Here is an 18,050-nt window from a genome sequence, read left to right on the forward strand (position 1 = left end):
AACCCGGAGGTCTTTTCCATCGTCAGTGACTCTGAGGCTCCAGGACTCGGTGCCCACGGCTGGAGGCCGCCCTGCCCCAAGCCCTGCCGGAGCCACCCCGGCCTGAGCCGTTGCTAATCAAACATTGCCAAATTCGGGAACAGAGCCAAAGACTACAGAAACTTGTTTAAGCTAGCAGAAAGATTACGTGTGAAATAACCACAAACATCCTGTATGTGCCCAGTTTGTGTATGCTTGCAAAAGACAGGAAAAAGCCAAGAGAGGAAGACCACGGCCTTCCTCCCCACAACCACCAGGAGAAGACCTTCTAGCAACTAGCTGCACAGACGCAGAAAGAGCGTGAGAAGATGCTGAAAAACCACGAACACGGAAAAAGATGAAAATAAACGACGGACTGAAAAGGAGTGGGGTGCGTGCCGTTGGTGGAGCGGAGATTCCTCGGACACCCAGCGCTGATTTGCTTGCTCCCGCTTGCTCAATGAATTTTCTATTTCCATCTATTGGAGTTGATTGATTATTACAGATAAATTTATAACACCCTTGCTCTCCCAGCACCATGCGCGGGGGGTTCGGCCCTTGCTGGATGCCAGGTGCCCAGCAATGTCATTGTCACCGCCTGACACCAGTGGACAGCGCAGAGAAAACACAGCAAAAGGCTCATGAGGTTACAGAAAGAGAGGGAGAGATCCCTCCCTGATCACTGTCATGGACAGTGGACAACAGGCAGAACTTGGGGATAGTAATTACATTTATTGCCAACAAAATCAGAGCAGGATAATGAGAAGCAAAAGAAATTCCAACAGGACTTGAAGCCCCATGCTAGAACGTGGCCACACAACCCAAATAAAAATGGGAATGGCTTCACAGTGACAGAGGGCAGGGTTAGATCGTGTGTTCAGGAGAAATTCTCCCCTGTGAGGGCGGGGGAACCATGGCACAGGATGCCCAGAGCAGCAGTGGCTGCCCCTGGATCCCTGGAATTGTCCAAGGCCAGGCTGGACAGGCCTTGGAGCAACCTAGCACAGTGGAAGGTGTCCCTGCCCATGGCAGGGGTGGCACTGGCTCATCCTTAAGGCCCCTTCCAAGCCAGTCCATTCCAAGATTCCCTAGATTCATGGCTCTGGGGCAGAGTCATTTGGTGACGGCATCGCCCGAGCTCCGGTTTGCTGCAGGCTCTGACGCCAGCCAGCGCCACGGTGACACGAGCGTTGCTGCAGTGAGGTGAGAAGGACACTGTGACATTGGCAGCACCACTGTGACACAGCAACTGCCTCAGCTGCACCTCAGGGCTGCGTCCCAGGCGACTGCAGCCACTCCTGCCTCGCCATGGACCTGGTGGCACGTCTGGTGCGCGCTCTGCTCCTGCCGGCCCTGCTGCTGGCAGTGCTGCCCTGCCCAGGAGTGGCCAAGGAGCTCTGCCCAGAGCCCTGCCACTGCCCACAGCATGGACATCTGGACTGCCAGGACATGGGCCTGGCCACCGTGCCCCCAGCCAGCCGCCACTGGCCCCTCACCATCCTGTGAGTCCCGCCGCCCCACGGAGCCCTGCAGCTGCCCCGCCTGGGCTCCCTGCTGCTGCAAACCCCATGTGGGACACCCGGGGGACTCCCTGGCCACAGACAGGGGGGTTTGGGGCCTGAGCTCAGCAGGAGGGTGAAGGCAGGCTGGGCACGCTGGGCCTTGTGCAGGCAAAGCTCGCTTCCAGCTCAGCAGCTGAGTGGCAGGGAAATGGGTTTTCCTGAGAGGAGCCGGGGTCTTTGGTTTCTTTGCAGAGATTTCACTGGCAACTCCATTGCTGGTATTGGAAAACAAACCTGGAAAGACTATCCATGGACCGAGACCTTGTAAGTGCCCATTTCAAATGTCAGCAGTTTGGGTATTTTCTGTCCTTTGCTCTGGGGTTACAGCAGCAGCGGCCAGGACACCAAAGGTTCCAGTGGAATTCAACGCTCTGCTGCTCTGCAAGGAGGGGTGTGAATCACCAGGGCTTCCCAGCACAGCAGGAAATGCCATGAGCCACATCTCTTGCAGCCCAGGGCACTGTCCCTGTGTCTGTTTGCCCAGGGATCAAGCTGTGTCAGCTTCAGCGGGCCAGGAGCAAGTGCCTGCTCTGGCCAGGAGTGGGGACGATGCCTGCAGTGACCCAAAGAGAGGCTCCAGCAAGCTGCTGCAGGAGATTTTCCCATGGCAGTGCCATTTGCTGCTGGCCAGTGGCCGCTGTCACCATGTCCCTGTGTCCCCTTGCAGAGTGCTGAGGGACAATGAGCTGCAGGCAGTGAAGAGCCATTCCCTGGAGGGGCTGTTCCTGCTGAAGCACCTGTAAGCACCGTGCCCTGCCCAGGGCCAGGGGCTCCTGCCTGCCCCTCCCTGGGGCCCTGCTGCTCAGCCCAGCTGCAGCCTTGGGCTTGTGGCCTTTGTCCCTGCGGGGATCAAGGCTGCAGAGGCAAGTCAAAGCCACAGGGCAAGTGGAAGTGACATTTGGTGTTCTACCTGCAACAGGGATTTGTCCTGCAATGAGATCCTGTCCATTGAGGAACAGGCTTTTGAATCACTGCCTTTCCTGAAGCTTCTGTGAGTGATCAAGTTCCTTTCTGGTGGTTTTAGCACACTCTTTGCATTGGGCACCCTTCCTGTATTGGAAAATGCTGCTGTTCTTTTCTCACAGTCCCTAAATCTGCCCTGCTCAGAGCCCAGCTTAGCTGCAGAGGTCAGTGCTGATGGCTGGACAGCCATGCCAGGGGGACAGATCCCAGCGGGGTTATCCACACAGACAGCAGCCCTCAGAGCAGCCACTTCTTGCAGCCTTGGCTGCAGACTGGGGCAGAAATAGCATCAGCACTTGTGCCCTTTGCTTCCCCTCCTGGACAGGCTACAAACACTGAGAAAGCAGCAGTTTCCTCCCTCTTCCACCTTGGACTTGCACCTTTCCTACTGAGAGATGGATGCTGCTTTCAGCCCTATTCCCATAGGACTGGCCTGATTCCTTAGTGTGACTCCTCTTTCCCCAGAAACCTCTCTGGGAATGGCCTCACGCAGATCCGCAGCAGCACTTTCCAGGCCTGGCATGGGATGGAGTTTCTCCAGGAGCTGTAAGTGGCACCAGGGCTAAAGGCTCGGCAGGGCGAGTCTCTGCATGGTCTCTGCAGGGTCAGCAGGCAGGAGCAGCTTTGCCCTCTGCAAAGTGCTGAGTGCTCCTGTGGATGTCAGCCAGGGAGCACCAGGAGCGTGCAGCTGGCGAGGCCCTTCCCCCTGCCCTGCTCATCTCCTGCAAGGCTTCCTTGAAACCAGCCAGGCCATGCCCACGTGCCCAGCACACCCAGCTCACGTCCTTGCCATCAGCCCTGACAGAGCTCCCTTGTTTCTCAGGATCCTCAGCCATAACCCACTGGCTCTCATTGCTGACACTGCCTTCTTCAAGCTGCCCTCGGTGAGCTCTCTGTAAGTATTGGCTCCTTGGAGCAGATCAACACAGATGTGTGTCTCTCTCGAGTGCCCTGTTCTCAGGAAAGAGCAGAGGTGCAGCAGCAAATCTTCCTCTTGCCCAGCCTCAGTCTGCTGGAGACACAGCTACCCCTGGCACTGGCAGGGCAAGGCAAGGGCCAAGCAGTGCTGGTGTGTCCCCAGCTGCAAAGAAACCCAGGAAGTGGGGCACAAACTTTCAGGGACGACAGCCCATGCAGGGCTGGGGCCCTGGAGTGGCTGCAGGGCTCTGGGACTCAACTGAACTCCTGCTGGAGCACTCGTGCCAGCAGCTCGAGGCTCCTGCCTCCTCCAGGGACTGGAGCTGCCCTCAGTGGTAGGCAGCAGGAGGGTCAGGAGAGGGGCAAACCTTTCAGGTGGCATCTGTCTGCCACGAGAGCTGCAGGATTGCTCTCCTGATTCCGACAGCCTGGTTCAGAGCAGGGCAAGGCAGAGAGAAGCTGGGCTCTGCAATGGCTTCCCTTTGATCAGACAGAAGTGGGTGCCTCTGCCAACAGCCCCACGACCATCAGGGCCCTGGGCTTGCAGAGGTCTGGCAAGTCATGGAGAATTTAACGAGGTCTTTGCAATGCTTGCAGAGACCTGAGTGCCACCCAAGTGCCTCCACAGACGCTGCTGCTGCTCCTGCAGACCACACTGAGCTTGGAAACCCTGTGAGTGTGTGGGACGCAGCCCCAGCTGCCAGCGGGCCCCAGTGCTGGGACAAGGGGCTGTGCTTGGGAAACGGATCCATGTGCCACAAAGCCAGAACAAGCCCAGTAAGATCCAGAGGGGCTGCTTCCCTCTGGGAACCTGCAAGAACTCAGCAGCTCAGAGGCAAAGTTTCACCTTTTGGGTGACTTGCTGCACATTTCTCAAAGGGGAGTTGGAACTGCAGGCGGGTGCATTTCTGTGTCACATGGTGTTTTGGGAGCAGTTCCACTTGCAGGATACCATCCCCTGTTGAATGTTTTGCACTGGGAGTGAGGGGACTTTCCCAGAGCAGGGGCACACAGTGAAGCACAGCCCCATGCGTGCTATATCCGTGTGTTCCCCGGGTTGGGCTCGGGGCCGTGGATTGGGTGGCCGGGTGTTCCTGCAGTAATGCCCTCTTGTCTCTAGCCAAGTGCCCAAGAAGGTGGCCTGCTGCCTGTGCCAGGAGCGTCCCCTGCCCGAGACCCCGTGCAGGAGGATCCAGTTCCTCTGCGAGAAGCTGTGCAGCGCCAGCGCCCCGCACTGCGGTTGGTGTCCGGAGGGGCTGGGGGGAGCTCAGATCTGCCACTTCCCTTGAGCCTGGGGAGATGCTGCAGCACTGCCCCGTCCTGGGGGGCCCTGGTCATCCTCCTGGAGTGCAGGACTTGGGCAAAACACCTCGGGTTGGAAAGTTCCTGCTGATTGTACTGATCTTCTGTGTCACACACTGTCTGGAGAAGGAGCAGCTCACTGGGATCTCCACTGCCCACGTGTAGGGAAAAGGGCAGGGCCCAGATGTGCTCTGCAGGGTGAACACCAAGCACCGTTAACCCCTCGTTGGCCTGTGCAGGGAGAGCAAAGCACCTTCCTGCTCTAGCTGGGCACAGGGCAGAGATCATCAATCCACAGTAGGGCGAGGCTGCACTTCTGCAAACAGATACAGCCAGGTTTCCAAGGTCCCCAGGGAGCTGGGTTCTCTCCCTGGCTCAGCCCCAGGTGTCCTGTAGCACAGCCCCAGAGCTGTGGTGCCCTTGAGGAAGTTTTTCATGGTGTAAAAGCTTGAGCAGCTGCTGCTGATGGGAATAGCCCCGGAGCAAAGGAGTCCCTGGGCTTTTCTCCCCTGGCAGTCTGTGTCCCCATTGCAGTGCTGATCTTTCCTCTGGCATCTTTGGCTCCTCACTGGCTCCTGCAGAGCAACCCAAGCCTGGCTTATCTGGAGCTTTGGGAAACTCTGAGACAGAAATCCCTCAACCCAGGGATGTTTCCCTCCTACTCAGAGCACCAGGAGACACCAGGAAAGAGCCAGCTCTCTGCTCTGGCCCACCCCAAGGGGCTAATGGGATGGATTGAAGGAGTCTTCTCCTCTCCACAACACATCCCACTCTGCTCTTGTGCTGCCTGGCCTCGAGACGAGCTCCTGCTGCTCGGGGTAACCTCCGAGCCTGTGTTTGTGCCGAGCCGCTGATCTGCTCTCTTGGTGTTCTCCAGGTCACACAAGTCAGAAAGAGACATGGGGAGAAATCATGGATATGGAACAACCCCCAGAACTGGACGCCAGCCCAGTGCTGAGGAAGCACAAGAAGCCTTTGGTGGGAGATCACGGAACTGTAATACTTGCGCTTGTCCTGACCCAGAGCACTGAGGGTGATGTCAGCAGCCTGCACGATTCCAGAAGCAATTCATATCCCACTCAGCATCTCTCGGGGCGCAAAGGCAAAACGAGTGTTGATGACTTGATGAACAAGCTCAAGAGGATGCTGCTCAAGAAGAAGCTGCACAAATCTAAAAGCACCAGGATTGCACGAAGCATTATCCCATACCCGGCCCAGCTTGCCAGGCTGAAGGATGTGGTGGAAAAGACACCCTCGAGCTGGGATCTAGAGGAGATGGAGTCACGTTCAAACTGGCAGGGATTAAACCCCTCGGATGTAGCTGGTGGATTAAACCGTGCTTACCTTGCCTCTATCACTGGACAAGACGGAGATGAGGAGGAAGATGCAGCTCCCAGGAAGAACTACGTTAGCGCACACAAACGGCACAGGAAGGAGGACAGCCACTATGGGGTTGGACATTCCTCTCTGGGCGGGCACCCCCTGATCTTCCGTGACACCAGAGAGGAGGAAGACTCCACGATCCTCAACAAACCTTGGAGCCCCCGGAGCCCAGACCTTGCGCTGGTGTCAGGAGAACTCTTGGAAACCACGCTTGATGATCAGCAGCAGCTTCTGGAGCCGGACAAAGGCATGCGAATGTTCACAGACCACGTGGAGCGGGCCCTGAGGAGGGACTGCAACCTGCCCCAGCTGAAGGAGGTCTGTGCCAAGATGGTCTCTAAGACCAGGCTTCTTCTAAATCTGCTCAGTGAGAGGCAAGAGAACCAGGGAGCCTCTGATCACAGAGGCCACTGTCGTGTGCAGGAGAACATGATCATTCACATGGCCTTGGGGAAGGGCAAGAAACTCACAAGGAAGGTAGGAGAGCTGCTGGGCACTGCTGCCAGTGTCCTTCGGGGCAAAGGAGAATGGAAGGATCAATCCTCTTACCACCGTGGTCTTCCTTCCTTTCCTCACAACAGAAACTAGAGGTGGTGCTGTATGTGATCACGTCTGTGTTTTTGCTGGCTTTCTTCATCATCGCTTTTCTGATACTGAAGTGTATCTCCCAGGTAAGCCAGTATCTTGTTTGACACACAGCTGCCTGTCTCGTAGCTGGAGTGCCCAGGTGATGAGCCCCAGGTGCCACTGCAGATGCCCAGTACCACAGGAGATGTTTTTCCAAGCCTGGAGCTTGTGGCAGCTTCCACAGTACCCGGCTCTGCAGGGCTCAGCCCGCCTGGGGGAAGCTGGTCCTGCCTTCTGTCCCTACCCTCCCCAGCTTTGCTTTGCTCTCCTGCCTTCAGCCACACAGCAATGAGAGCTTTCGCCCTCTCCTCTTTGGCAGAGTATTACAGGAAAACCAATGTTACAGATCTCCCATTTTCCATCCCCAGAAGCGCTCCCGACCGTGTGACCCTGACTGCCAACCCTGCCACACCAGGACCTTCTGCCTGGGAAGGTAACTGTGCCTGCCCCTGCCCCTGCTGAGCCACCAAGAGTCTTTGCTGTGCAGAGAAACTCCCCCTGGAGCCCCGCAGCCGCACAGGCGCCGCTGCCCAGGACTGCCCAGGCTGTGTTTCAAACACATCACGTTTGGGGGAGCCCTGGCAAAGGGGGTCCTGAGCTCCTGAGCCAGGAGCTCCCAGCCCAACCAGCCCTTCCCACGCTGGCACTGGGATGGATGTCCTGGGCTCTGCTGCAGTCCCAAATTTATGTGCACACAAGCAATACCTCTGTGTTGCCTGAACACTCTCATCTCCTGATGGCTCTGCCCTATTTCTCCGCACTCCGTCCCCACTGTTAGTGGTTAGTGAAAAACTCACTTCCATGCTCTGAAGTTACCTTTTGCATCCAGGGCTCATTTCCCAGCTACTCCAGCCATTGCCATCTCTGCTGGGGATCCCCATCTTCCTTAGGCTCTGCTGACACAACCCCCCGAGTAGGGAGAGGTGCTGGCACCTGCTGCAGCCCTCCCTGGCCAAACCTCCCTGCTTATGGACTGGGAGCAGGTTCCTCTGTGGTTGTGATGCCCAGAAGCCTTTTTCTCCCCACTGAGCTTGCACACTCCATTGGTTTGCAGCCCTGGAAATGCCACTTCCCTTCTCTTGCAGCAGCTGCTTGCCAGACAGGGAAGAGCAGAGCACAGGCAGCCCTGGTGCCCACAGCTTCCATCACCAGCTGCTTCTCTTTTTATCCCAATTTTCCCTTTCTGTTTTTTATAGGTTCTGTGTAGGAGGGAGGAAGGATAACAAGCAGCCACAGGATGCGGAGCAGAAACGGGCAGGGACCTCCTCCCAGTGTTGCCCCTCTTCTGACACTGTTAATGGTCCTTGCCAGTGCTGTTCCCTGTTCAAAAAGTCTGAACTGGCAGGCATTCAGCGCATCAGGACAGTCTATGAAGCTCAGATATAAGCATCCCAGGAGGAGACATAAAGTGAAGAACTGAGGAGGAAGACTTTCAAGGAGAAATTAAGGGGATGCCAAGAATTCTTCACCTCCCATTTTAGTAAAGGAATTGCTTAGACTCACGCTGGATGCTGTTTCATTGGCTGTTGTTATTTCCTTGGATGCTTTTTGCTTGGCTGTAATTTTCTTTCTGTCTCTGCTGAGGGAAGGCCAAAGGGTGCTGCAGGCAACCAGGAGCTCGGGACATCCAGAGAAGGCATCAGTACTTCAGGGTGTTCCTCATCACTTGTGGCAATGTTTCACTCTGCATTCAATGAAAATGAAGATTGTCCTCGTTCCTCCTGGTGCTGCTGATGTATTTGTAGAAGCAGTTTCTCTTCTTCCTTATGGCATTGGCCAAATTCAGTTCCAGCTGGCCCTTTGCCTTTCTACCTTTCTCCCTGCATGCCCCAAGCACGTCCTTGCTGTCCTCCTGGAGTGCTGCCCTTCTTCCAAAGCTGCAAATTCTGTTTTCCCTGAGTCTCAGCAAAAGCTTCCCGCTTAGGTGCTCTACTTCCTCACCAGCTCCTCTTTGAGCACACGAGCATGGCCTGTTCCTGCCTGCACCTTCAGGGCTTTCTCCTTGCAGAATGTCCAGCCTCCCTGGACTCCCCTGCCCCTCAGGACAGTGTCCCCAGGGAACCTCTCAACCAGCGTGGCTGGACTGTCTCACCCTGGGCAGCCCCTCCATCCTGGATGGACCTTTGGTCATTGTCCCGGCCCCAGAGGCACAGAGCCTCTGTGGGAATTTCACACAGTCACAGAATATCCTTAATTGGAAGGGGCCCACAAGAATCCATACAATAAGAGGAAGGTAACCCTGTTTTTTAAATACCAATAATCAATTGGTAGATTAAATCTATAGTAGCTATGGGAAGCTGGCTCTTATAAGGAGCATTTATAGCCCCTTTACCCTTTTCCAGAGGAAGCTCTGTGCTGACACAAGCGTGGTTGTTCTAAAGGAATTACAAGCAAGTGCCTCTATATAGTGGGCAGGGAGGTCAGTAAATGAGTAGGAACTATTGCAGGGACCATATGAATTTTGTGCTGGCCTCCCCTAAATAGTTACCTTCAGAAAAGATTACATTTTATCATATAGCCCAGTAAAAAAAAAAAGAATGAATTTGCCAAATCAGAGACTGTCAGAGACAGGGAAACTCTGATATACTGGACAAAATAATGCAGATTTATTCACACAGACATGGGGGAGCAAATCCCATGAGTTTATTTATCATCAGGTGGTATTTGACTATGTCTCTTAGCATAGTTGTATTAGAAGATTGTAGAGTTCAGCAACTGATAGTTTGTACTAAATCTGCTTTTGCTAGCCATGGTAAGTGACATAATTGTGTCAGACAACAAGCTCCCATTTTATGAGCATATGCTTAAGCCATTGCAATGAATTATGGCCCAGCACATCCCCATTATCCTCAGTCTAACTCGTTGATTGAAAACAAAATAATAAAGTGTCTACTAAAATGGCAATGGGGGTCAGACCCTGACCCATATTTAATGTTGTTAAATTACCAAATGACATCAGTGGAGCGTGGGTTGTCATCTGCTGACATCTTGTTCAATAGAAAACTGAAAACAGGGTTGTCTGGGCTGCTAGAAGTGTATGTCAAAGTCAGTGGATACTTGTAGACATGCGGAGTGATAGATAAGATAAAATAACAATACCCAGTGTGATTTAAGGGCCCAGAAGCTGCAGCCACCTCACAAAAATGAAGCCGTGCATGTCTGTGCTGGGAAGATGTGGCTGCAAACAGCACAGCTGTCAAAACATGTAGCCTGATCTAGCCACTTCTAAATGTGTGTGCCATCACTCAGGTATGTGCTGGGGAGAACTAGGTGAGTCTCTTCCAACCCCAGCAGGCAGGAGATACAATGAACTGGTGCCACAGAGTCAAAAACTCCAAGGGACTGCAATGAACAGGGTCTAGAACAGAACAAAAAGAGAACAGTCAAAATCAAAAAATAAAAAGGAAATCGTGCTTTTTTCTCAGGGAGTCAATGCAACCCCAGTCTGAAAGGGATGACTGTGTGGCCCTGTGACTGCACTCCTCTGGAAACAGCTCCATGTCATTCCAGGAGGGCCATGCCCAGCTCCAATCAGGTGCATCCTCCCTCTGCCACGTCAAGCATCATCTGGGTGATGCTTGTTCCTTACCTTCAGAGGAGTTCTTTATTGTAATGGCTGTTGCAGCTCAGAGGAAATGGCATTTTCTTCTCTTTCTGTGGAGTCTGCTTTGTGCAATGGAGAATCAAACACTGAATTTAATCATAATATATATTCTCTTGGAAACAGTGGCTAACCTGTATATTTAAGTATGGCATCGTTTCCTTTTCTGCTCCTGCATTCTCCCACAAAAAGGAAAGGAGATTCTCAGGCCTGCCATGGAGGTTGAATTGTCAGCTTGTGACCTCTTTAAGGTCAGATTATTCTTTGGGTTAAATTCTTCTTCAAAACCTCATACTTTGGAATAATATGCTATATAAAATTTAGGCACAAAATCGAATCTTTAGGATGCAGTGATCATTCATTAGATATTAGATATTTCATTCCTTTCTCAAAAGCAAAGCCTCCAGCGTATTCCTTGGGGCTTTTTGTTGTTTGTTTTTGGGTTCATTTGTTTGTTTGTTTGTTTTGATTTTGTGGTTTTTGTTTTGTTTTGTTCTGTTTTTCCTGAGCAAGCGTTTATTTTCAGTACCTGGAGATACAAGAAAGAGAAGGAAGGAAAGAAAGGAAACGGATGAGACAGATCTTAAGGCATACAAGCATGCAGCCCATGAGGTTAATGGATGCACCAGCATCCTGCCTAGCTGTGCTAGATCACTAACACTGTCTTGATGGTGCCATCTGAGAGTTCTGGAACATCAACTTCCTGTAAGAAATACCCCTACTCACCAGTGACCTTCTTTTTTGAACATAACGTTAGAGGATGACCTAGAAGGTAATGGATGGGAACCAATTTAATCTGAGCAGTTGTGAGTGTTGGATGAAGCTGCTGTGACTGCATGTTGACTTCCCAGGTAGTGTCAAGGTACAAAGTTTTGTTCAGATATCAAAACTGCCATCAGTTCAAATTGCTGTGACAACACATCGAGTCAAGTAAGGATGTTCCAAGCCTTTCCCTTAGCCATCCTGACACAGCTGCTATTTAGCATCCCCAAATGCTGGTGCTCATTTCTTGGTCAAATCAGTCTGGGTTTCAGATGTGACAGAAATGCCATACAGGATACTAATATTTTTTGTTGCAGTTAGTTTTTCCTATTTCCCCTTCAAATCATGACTCAGAAAATCTCTTTTAAAATGCAGCTGTGTTCTACTTCATGCCATGCTGGTGTAGCTTCATTAATTTAATGTTGCTCATCCTTATTTCTGGGTTAGTATCAAAAGAATACAGCTAATTATTTTTGGAACACAGAAACAATTCTTAACAGGCCACACTTGCCTCTAGCATATACTTTCTACTCAAACTAAATATGTTTTGATATCTAAAAGAGTAATTAAGAAAAACTTCCTTTGTTATATATCTCCATTTTATTGGTGTTTGAAAATGCTAATGGTGAAATATATCATAAAAGAATAACTTAATTGTGCTTGGAGTCCAACAGAATATAAATAATACAGGTTTTCTCTACAAAATTAAGTAGTTTATTAAAGTATCAATGTATTAACCAGAGATCACTGAGTTGTTTAGTAGCTATTGTGGGAGAGAGCTGAGAGGTTATTGCTTAAATTATCAAATTTCTCCTAGTGATGACTACTGCTTTTAGGAGGGAGAAGTAGCGTTAGATAAAAAAATATTTTTTGTCTTTTATGTATAATTTTCCAATGCGTATAAATTGTTTTATAGCTCCTAGTTATAAGTACTAGTGATTAAAAATAGTGGGCTATAAAGTCAGATTCTTTGGGGTGGAAGCATATGTAAGCATATTTCAGAATATCTGAAAAAAAGGTGAAAATTTGTGAAAATACAGATCTTAATTACTTGAATAATGTATTTTCATGTGCCTGTGATCTCTAGTGCCAACTGCTTGACAAACCTCATGTCATATAGAAGATTCCATATGTAATATAATTGGTTTCAACTAAAAACTGCCCACACAGGGAATGAAATGTGCTTGGTGCTCTTTTGGAAGAGGCCCCACATTGCAGAGATGATGGTTTTGGTCCAACAATGCAGTTTTTTGCTCATGCCTTCAGCCCACAGGCGACCCCCTACTCACAAATATAACTCATGTCAAATACTTGTTTTAGGTTTCTTGTCTTAGGACCTATTCCAAAAATATCTTCTAGCAACCACTAATTTGGGTCTCTCTCTTCAGTCCAGTCCCCAGTTAATAAATCTCCAAGTAATTTTGGTTGCTTGCTTCTCTTTGAGACATGTCAAGGTATTGTTAGGGAGAAAAGGTCCACACTGATGGGTTGTGTGGTTCTGTGAGCATCATCTCCCCAGAGCACTCCTGAGAGGTCCTTAGTGCTCCAATGTGTGACCATAGGTGACCACAGTGTTTCTCTGCCTCCCCTTCTCCTCAAAGATATTAAACTCTGCATTCCTCTCTCCAGACTTTCAGTGCACATTTCTCTGGGTTCCTCTGCCCTCTGTAAGGAGCAAAGTTGGCCAGGGACCTTGTGTTTTCCAAGCTGTCTTTCATCTGTTGCCAGATGTCATCCTATTGCTCACCTTCAGTACAAAGTGGCAGTAGATGTCACTTCTTTGCTTAGTACATGGTGACTAGGATGTGGAAATCACCCTCACACAGCATTTGAGGGAGAATTATGGCGAGCTTAATAGTCCTGATGTGGGATCCCACAGAGATAACACAAAAGAAAACAAAAAATTCCTGGGGCAATTTACGTAGTGTGGCTTAGGGAATGGGAGAAGGCTCCAGGGCACAGAGGGGAAAACCCTCAGGCTGGAAATAATGGGGTTACAAGAATAAGAAAAGATGATCCTGATGTGACAGAGAAGACATGTCAGCTTTGACTGCTTGGACAAGCAGAAATTTCTAATAGCTTTTGGCTTTTTCCATTTGCAGGTTTTCAATGCAGCACTCTTGTAAACAAGTGGTTAAACCAGCAGTGCAATAAATACTTTTCAAGCTACAGATGAGAATCTTCATCTTTCCAGGACAGAGAGCCTCCTGCACTGTGTGGAACATGGGATCTAAAAATAACAAATGCGTTGTTCCCTGCTGTTCTTGGAGAGAGCCAACAAGGAAAAGCTCTTTTGCTTTGCTTAAAAACGGGTAGTAGGTCTCACAGTTGTCTAGGGAAAGGAGAAGGAAGAGAAAAAACATGGCATTTGCATTTTAAATGCAGACAGGGGAAACAGATGTTGGCAGAGTTGAGTATGCAGAAGTACAGGGGCTGCTCAGGCAAAGTTGTAGAGGTTTTCAGTCTTTTTTTTTTTTTTTTTTTTTTTTTCCCAGAGAGGAAAGAAGGGCTCTTTGTTTTGTTTTTGTGTTTACTCAGAAGGGACAGCACTGGGGGGGAGGGAGGGGGTGCGGGGAGAAGGGAGTGTTTTGAGATAGTACATGAAAAGGAACATGAAATGTGCCCTAGGGTTTGCTCTACCTCTTCACCAGCAAAAAATCATGCCTGGCTCGGGTTCTCCAGACTTTGTGTCTGAATACTTTCAGCAAGCTGAAAACAGCCTTGAGGGGTGTCAAGTGGGGCGGAGAGACTGTCACACAGAAACCACCATTTGATTAGTTTGGATACACAAGTGCCCTGAAACCTGCTGACTGTGAGCAAAGACATTAAAGTAAATTAAGATTTCTTCCCTGTTTAACTCTTGAAACCCATAGCTTTCCCTTTCCACCCTTTAATTGGGAATAAACCATCACACCCTTTGAAATATCACTGTAGTCAGCCCTCCTTTGTCCTCCTCTGCCCTGTTTCTGGCTGGAATACAACCAGTGAAACTCCGTGGTACACCAAACAGCTGCCAGCTACACAGCAAATTACTTTCGTACAGAGTTAGGGTAAACAGAAACACATTGTTTTAAAAAAGTGAATAAAAGAGAAGGCAGAAGTAATGTAATGTATTGTACAAATTCCAGAGATTAAAGAAGTTCTTTTACAGTTAGGAAGAAGCAAAAAACTATGGGTGATAAAATTAGAAGAATGTTCATAGTACTACTACTAATTAATGTGTGAAATATTCTGAAAAAAGCTTTTGAATTATGTATGATAGCTCATTGCTTAACTGGAGACAAAGAAACTTGGCTTTTTAATTCTGGCAAAGCCTTTATTATGCAGACTTTTGGTAAATCACTCCCTTTCAGTTTACCCTTTAGTGTCAATGGGGAGCAGAGAAGACAGAATTCAGATGAAGCCGCAGCTCTTGGCAGGGAGGTTGGAACGAGCTGATCTTTGAGTTGCTTTCCAGCCCAAACTACTCAATGATGAGATGTGGCAACACCTGACACACATTTCTCTCCCAGGTAACAGAATCACCTCCAAGTACCAGAGAGATGCTCGGGTCTGGCCCCTCATACTTCAGGCTTTCTCTGGCAGCAGAAGCTCCCAAGTACTCACTGGCCAGGAGCAGCTGAAAGCATGCTTAAGGAGTAAGGCTGGGACAGCATTTTACCTGTCCTGCAGACCTTGTGTTCCCTTCCCTGGCAGAACAGGCAGTTCAGGGCATTCCTTGCTTGACTTTGCAGCAGATCTGTTGAGTCCCGCAGCCTGCATCTGTCTATTACCACATTTGTGCCACATACCAGACATGGCTGGATCTACAGCTTTCTAAAAGAATACTCTGTAAGGGGGGAATCAGCTACTCGATACTCCAAAGTGTGTTCATTTGTGTGACAGGGGCAGTGATAAATCTGTTCTGGTTTTCCCACCTAAACATAAAAAATATACTTTGCTGTTTTTGTCTGGTGTTTTTAAATGGTGAAGGGTCACAAGACTGAGACACACATACACAGGCATTAATGAATAACGTGTTCCAAAGTGTTGCATCTAAAACAAAGACAAAGTTTTCCCAGCGCTATGATTTTCTTTTCAGGTCCTATTTTTATTTACATTACTTCTTAACTCCAGTGCTTCTGGGCTCCTATTGGAACAGAAGGTGTGTTCATGGCACTGGCGTTTGTCACCATAGTTACTGGCTGCTGCAGGGAGGAACTCTGCTCTGTCTCTGCAACTTTGAGGAAGTGAAACCAGACATTTTATAACCCGAAAGAAATATACGAAAGCGAGACAATTGAGGTTACGTTGTGCTGGTTTGCAGCAGTGTGTCTTGAATTACAACCGTCTTGCGGGTGATTCATGCGGCGAACCATTACTTGAAAACAAGGTGTTGATGATTAACATTCATGGGCAGTAACAAAAGGCAGGAATGAGCCTGTGCTCGCTGGAACAGGATGAGCTCGATGCTCGGCAGCCCACACAGCACAGCCCCCGCAGCCAGCACAGGGATGATGTGCTCAGAGCAGGGATGTTGTGCAGTGCAGGGATGATGTGCAGAGCAGGGATGATGTGCAATGCAGGGATGATGTGCAGTGCAGGGATGATGTGCACAGAGCAGGGATGATGTGCAGCACAGGGATGATGTGCAGCACAGGGATGATGTGCAATGCAGGGATGATGTGCAGCACAGGGATGATGTGCAGCACAGGGATGATGTGCAGCACAGGGATGATGTGCTCAGCGCAGGGATGATGTGCAGTGCAGGGATGATGTGCAGCACAGGGATGATGTGCAGAGCAGGGATGATGCAGAGCAGGGATGATGTGCAGTGCTGGGATGATGTGCAGCACAGGGATGATGTGCAGCACAGGGATGATGTGCAGCACAGGGATGATGTGCTCAGCGCAGGGATGATGTGCAGTGCAGGGATGATGTGCAGCACAGGGATGATGTGCTCAGAGCAGGGATGATGTGCAGAGCAGGGATGATGTGCAGTGCTGGGATGATGTGCTCAGCACAGGGATGATGTGCAGCACAGGGATGATGTGCAGCACAGGGATGATGTGCTCAGAGCAGGGATGATGTGCACAGAGCAGGGATGATGTGCAGTGCTGGGATGATGTGCAGCACAGGGATGATGTGCAGCACAGGGATGATGTGCAGCGCAGGGATGATGTGCTCAGTGCAGGGATGATGTGCAGTGCAGGGATGATGTGCAGCACAGGGATGATGTGCAGTGCAGGGATGATGTGCAGCACAGGGATGATGCGCACAGAGCAGGGATGATGTGCAGTGCAGGGATGATATGCTCAGAGCACAGGGATGATGTGCAGTGCAGGGATGATATGCTCAGAGCAGGGATGATGTGGTCAGAACGGGGATGATGTGCTCAGCTCAGCCTGCTTAACTAGCCTGGTTTAAAAGGATTCTTATCCCATTAACCCCATCTTCTGCTTTAGGGAGTGTTTTCTGTGCCACAGCAGGATAGGTGGGCAGAGGATTGGGGCAGGTTGGGGAGTGGGAAGAGGGTACTGCTGTGGGCTGCCCAGAGTTGCTGACAAATGCAGGCAGCACTGCTGCCTTTCTTGATGAGAATGGAAATATTCACAAAACCCAATATTCAGTCTGTTTTTTTTTCCTCAGCATCATCTCCCTCCTCTGGATCTGTGTGCTCTGAGCTAGGCTGGTGCCCAGTCTCAGGGATCTACACAGAACTTTGATGTGCAAGTCACACACAGCACCAGCAAGGCCCTTCACACTGCCTGCTGCTCTAATAACCCCTCCTTACTGCTCTGTGCTTTCCAGACTGAACTCTGGCTGCTGCCTGCAGGGTTAATCATTGCCTGAGTTTTTCTACAGACAGGCAAGTGTGTGTCTGGCCAGAGGTTCCCCAGCAGCCAGGCCACCACGAAGGGAATGGCTTTGCCTTTGTGCAGCTGGTCAATGGCTTCATATCCATTCGATCTCCCATGGGCAAGTCTCCTTGCTGGCACTAGTGCTGAAGCAGGAGCATATCTGCACTCCTTCTGTATTGATATTTGATCTAACAATGCTATCTTTTGCTATTTTAGGAGGGAAAATAATTTAACTTCTGCTCCTCTTACTCTGTCACTACAGTTCTTCCAGCCTTGTAGCTGGTAGCCAGCTCAAGAGACATCTGAGCAGCCGGAGCCCACTGCAGGCTATGGAAAGGCAAGGGAAAGCCAACCTGGCTTTCTGAAGTGGAATTTTTTAATAATTGGAACTTCATGTCTGAGTGGCAGAAAAAAGAATACTAGGCAGAATTAAAACTAAGTCAGGATTGCCCATCTCCTGTTGATTTGGGAACACAGTGACTATGTTTTTCCCTGGTGAGGAAAATAGTGACCGCTTGCTTTAATTAACTCCTGCTAAAAGATACTCTTACAGAGGATTTCTGTCTTTTGGAAGTAACAGTATAATTAATACTTTGAAGTCTTATCTGGTAAAATCTAGCAAAACTAGTTTGTTCTTGCTGCCTCTTTAGGGATAAAGGAATCTTTTGTGTGGTACAAATACTAAAGCTTGTATTAGAGCACAATAACAAGCTGCTCCAGGGTATCAGACTCCTCTTTTGGTATTCCCCAGAGTACCTTATTGAGTCTGGGTCTGCCTCACTCCTATTGACAAACCACCTCCACTAAGCAACCAATTTCTCTCAGTACCTTGAGCAGAAATTTGAGAGGCTTTGCTGTACTGTACAACTGGAATGCTCCGTGTATATCACCAGAGCTTTTTGGAATTAGTTTCAGCTGAAATTACACACAAAACGATGAGCTCTTTTCTTCCCAAATTCAAACATTTTGAAAGCTAAGGTAAATAATTCTGGATAAAGAGAAGAATGATGAAACCTCCAGGGACACTGACACCAAGATTTATGGCTGAAAAAAAAAAAAAAAAAGAAACTGCCT

At 49.7% G+C, this 18,050-nt stretch overlaps 1 protein-coding gene across 1 annotated transcript; it reads left to right on the top strand.

Annotated features, from left to right (window-relative positions):
* Positions 1-1,255: 1,255 nt before the first annotated feature.
* LOC130254823 (leucine-rich repeat-containing protein 37A3-like) lies at positions 1,256-8,281 on the top strand. The gene is made up of 12 exons (XM_056494835.1): positions 1,256-1,520; positions 1,773-1,844; positions 2,248-2,319; positions 2,500-2,571; positions 3,009-3,089; positions 3,367-3,438; positions 4,059-4,133; positions 4,582-4,700; positions 5,641-6,623; positions 6,728-6,817; positions 7,142-7,206; positions 7,970-8,281. Exons 1-12 carry the CDS (start codon positions 1,327-1,329, stop codon positions 8,157-8,159), a joined length of 2,085 nt encoding a protein of 694 aa, XP_056350810.1. The 5' UTR covers positions 1,256-1,326; the 3' UTR covers positions 8,160-8,281.
* The last annotated feature ends 9,769 nt before the right edge of the window (positions 8,282-18,050 follow it).

The sequence above is a fragment of the Oenanthe melanoleuca genome, chromosome 6 (genome assembly GCF_029582105.1).
Source record: "Oenanthe melanoleuca isolate GR-GAL-2019-014 chromosome 6, OMel1.0, whole genome shotgun sequence".
Classification (NCBI taxonomy): Eukaryota; Metazoa; Chordata; class Aves; order Passeriformes; family Muscicapidae; genus Oenanthe; species Oenanthe melanoleuca.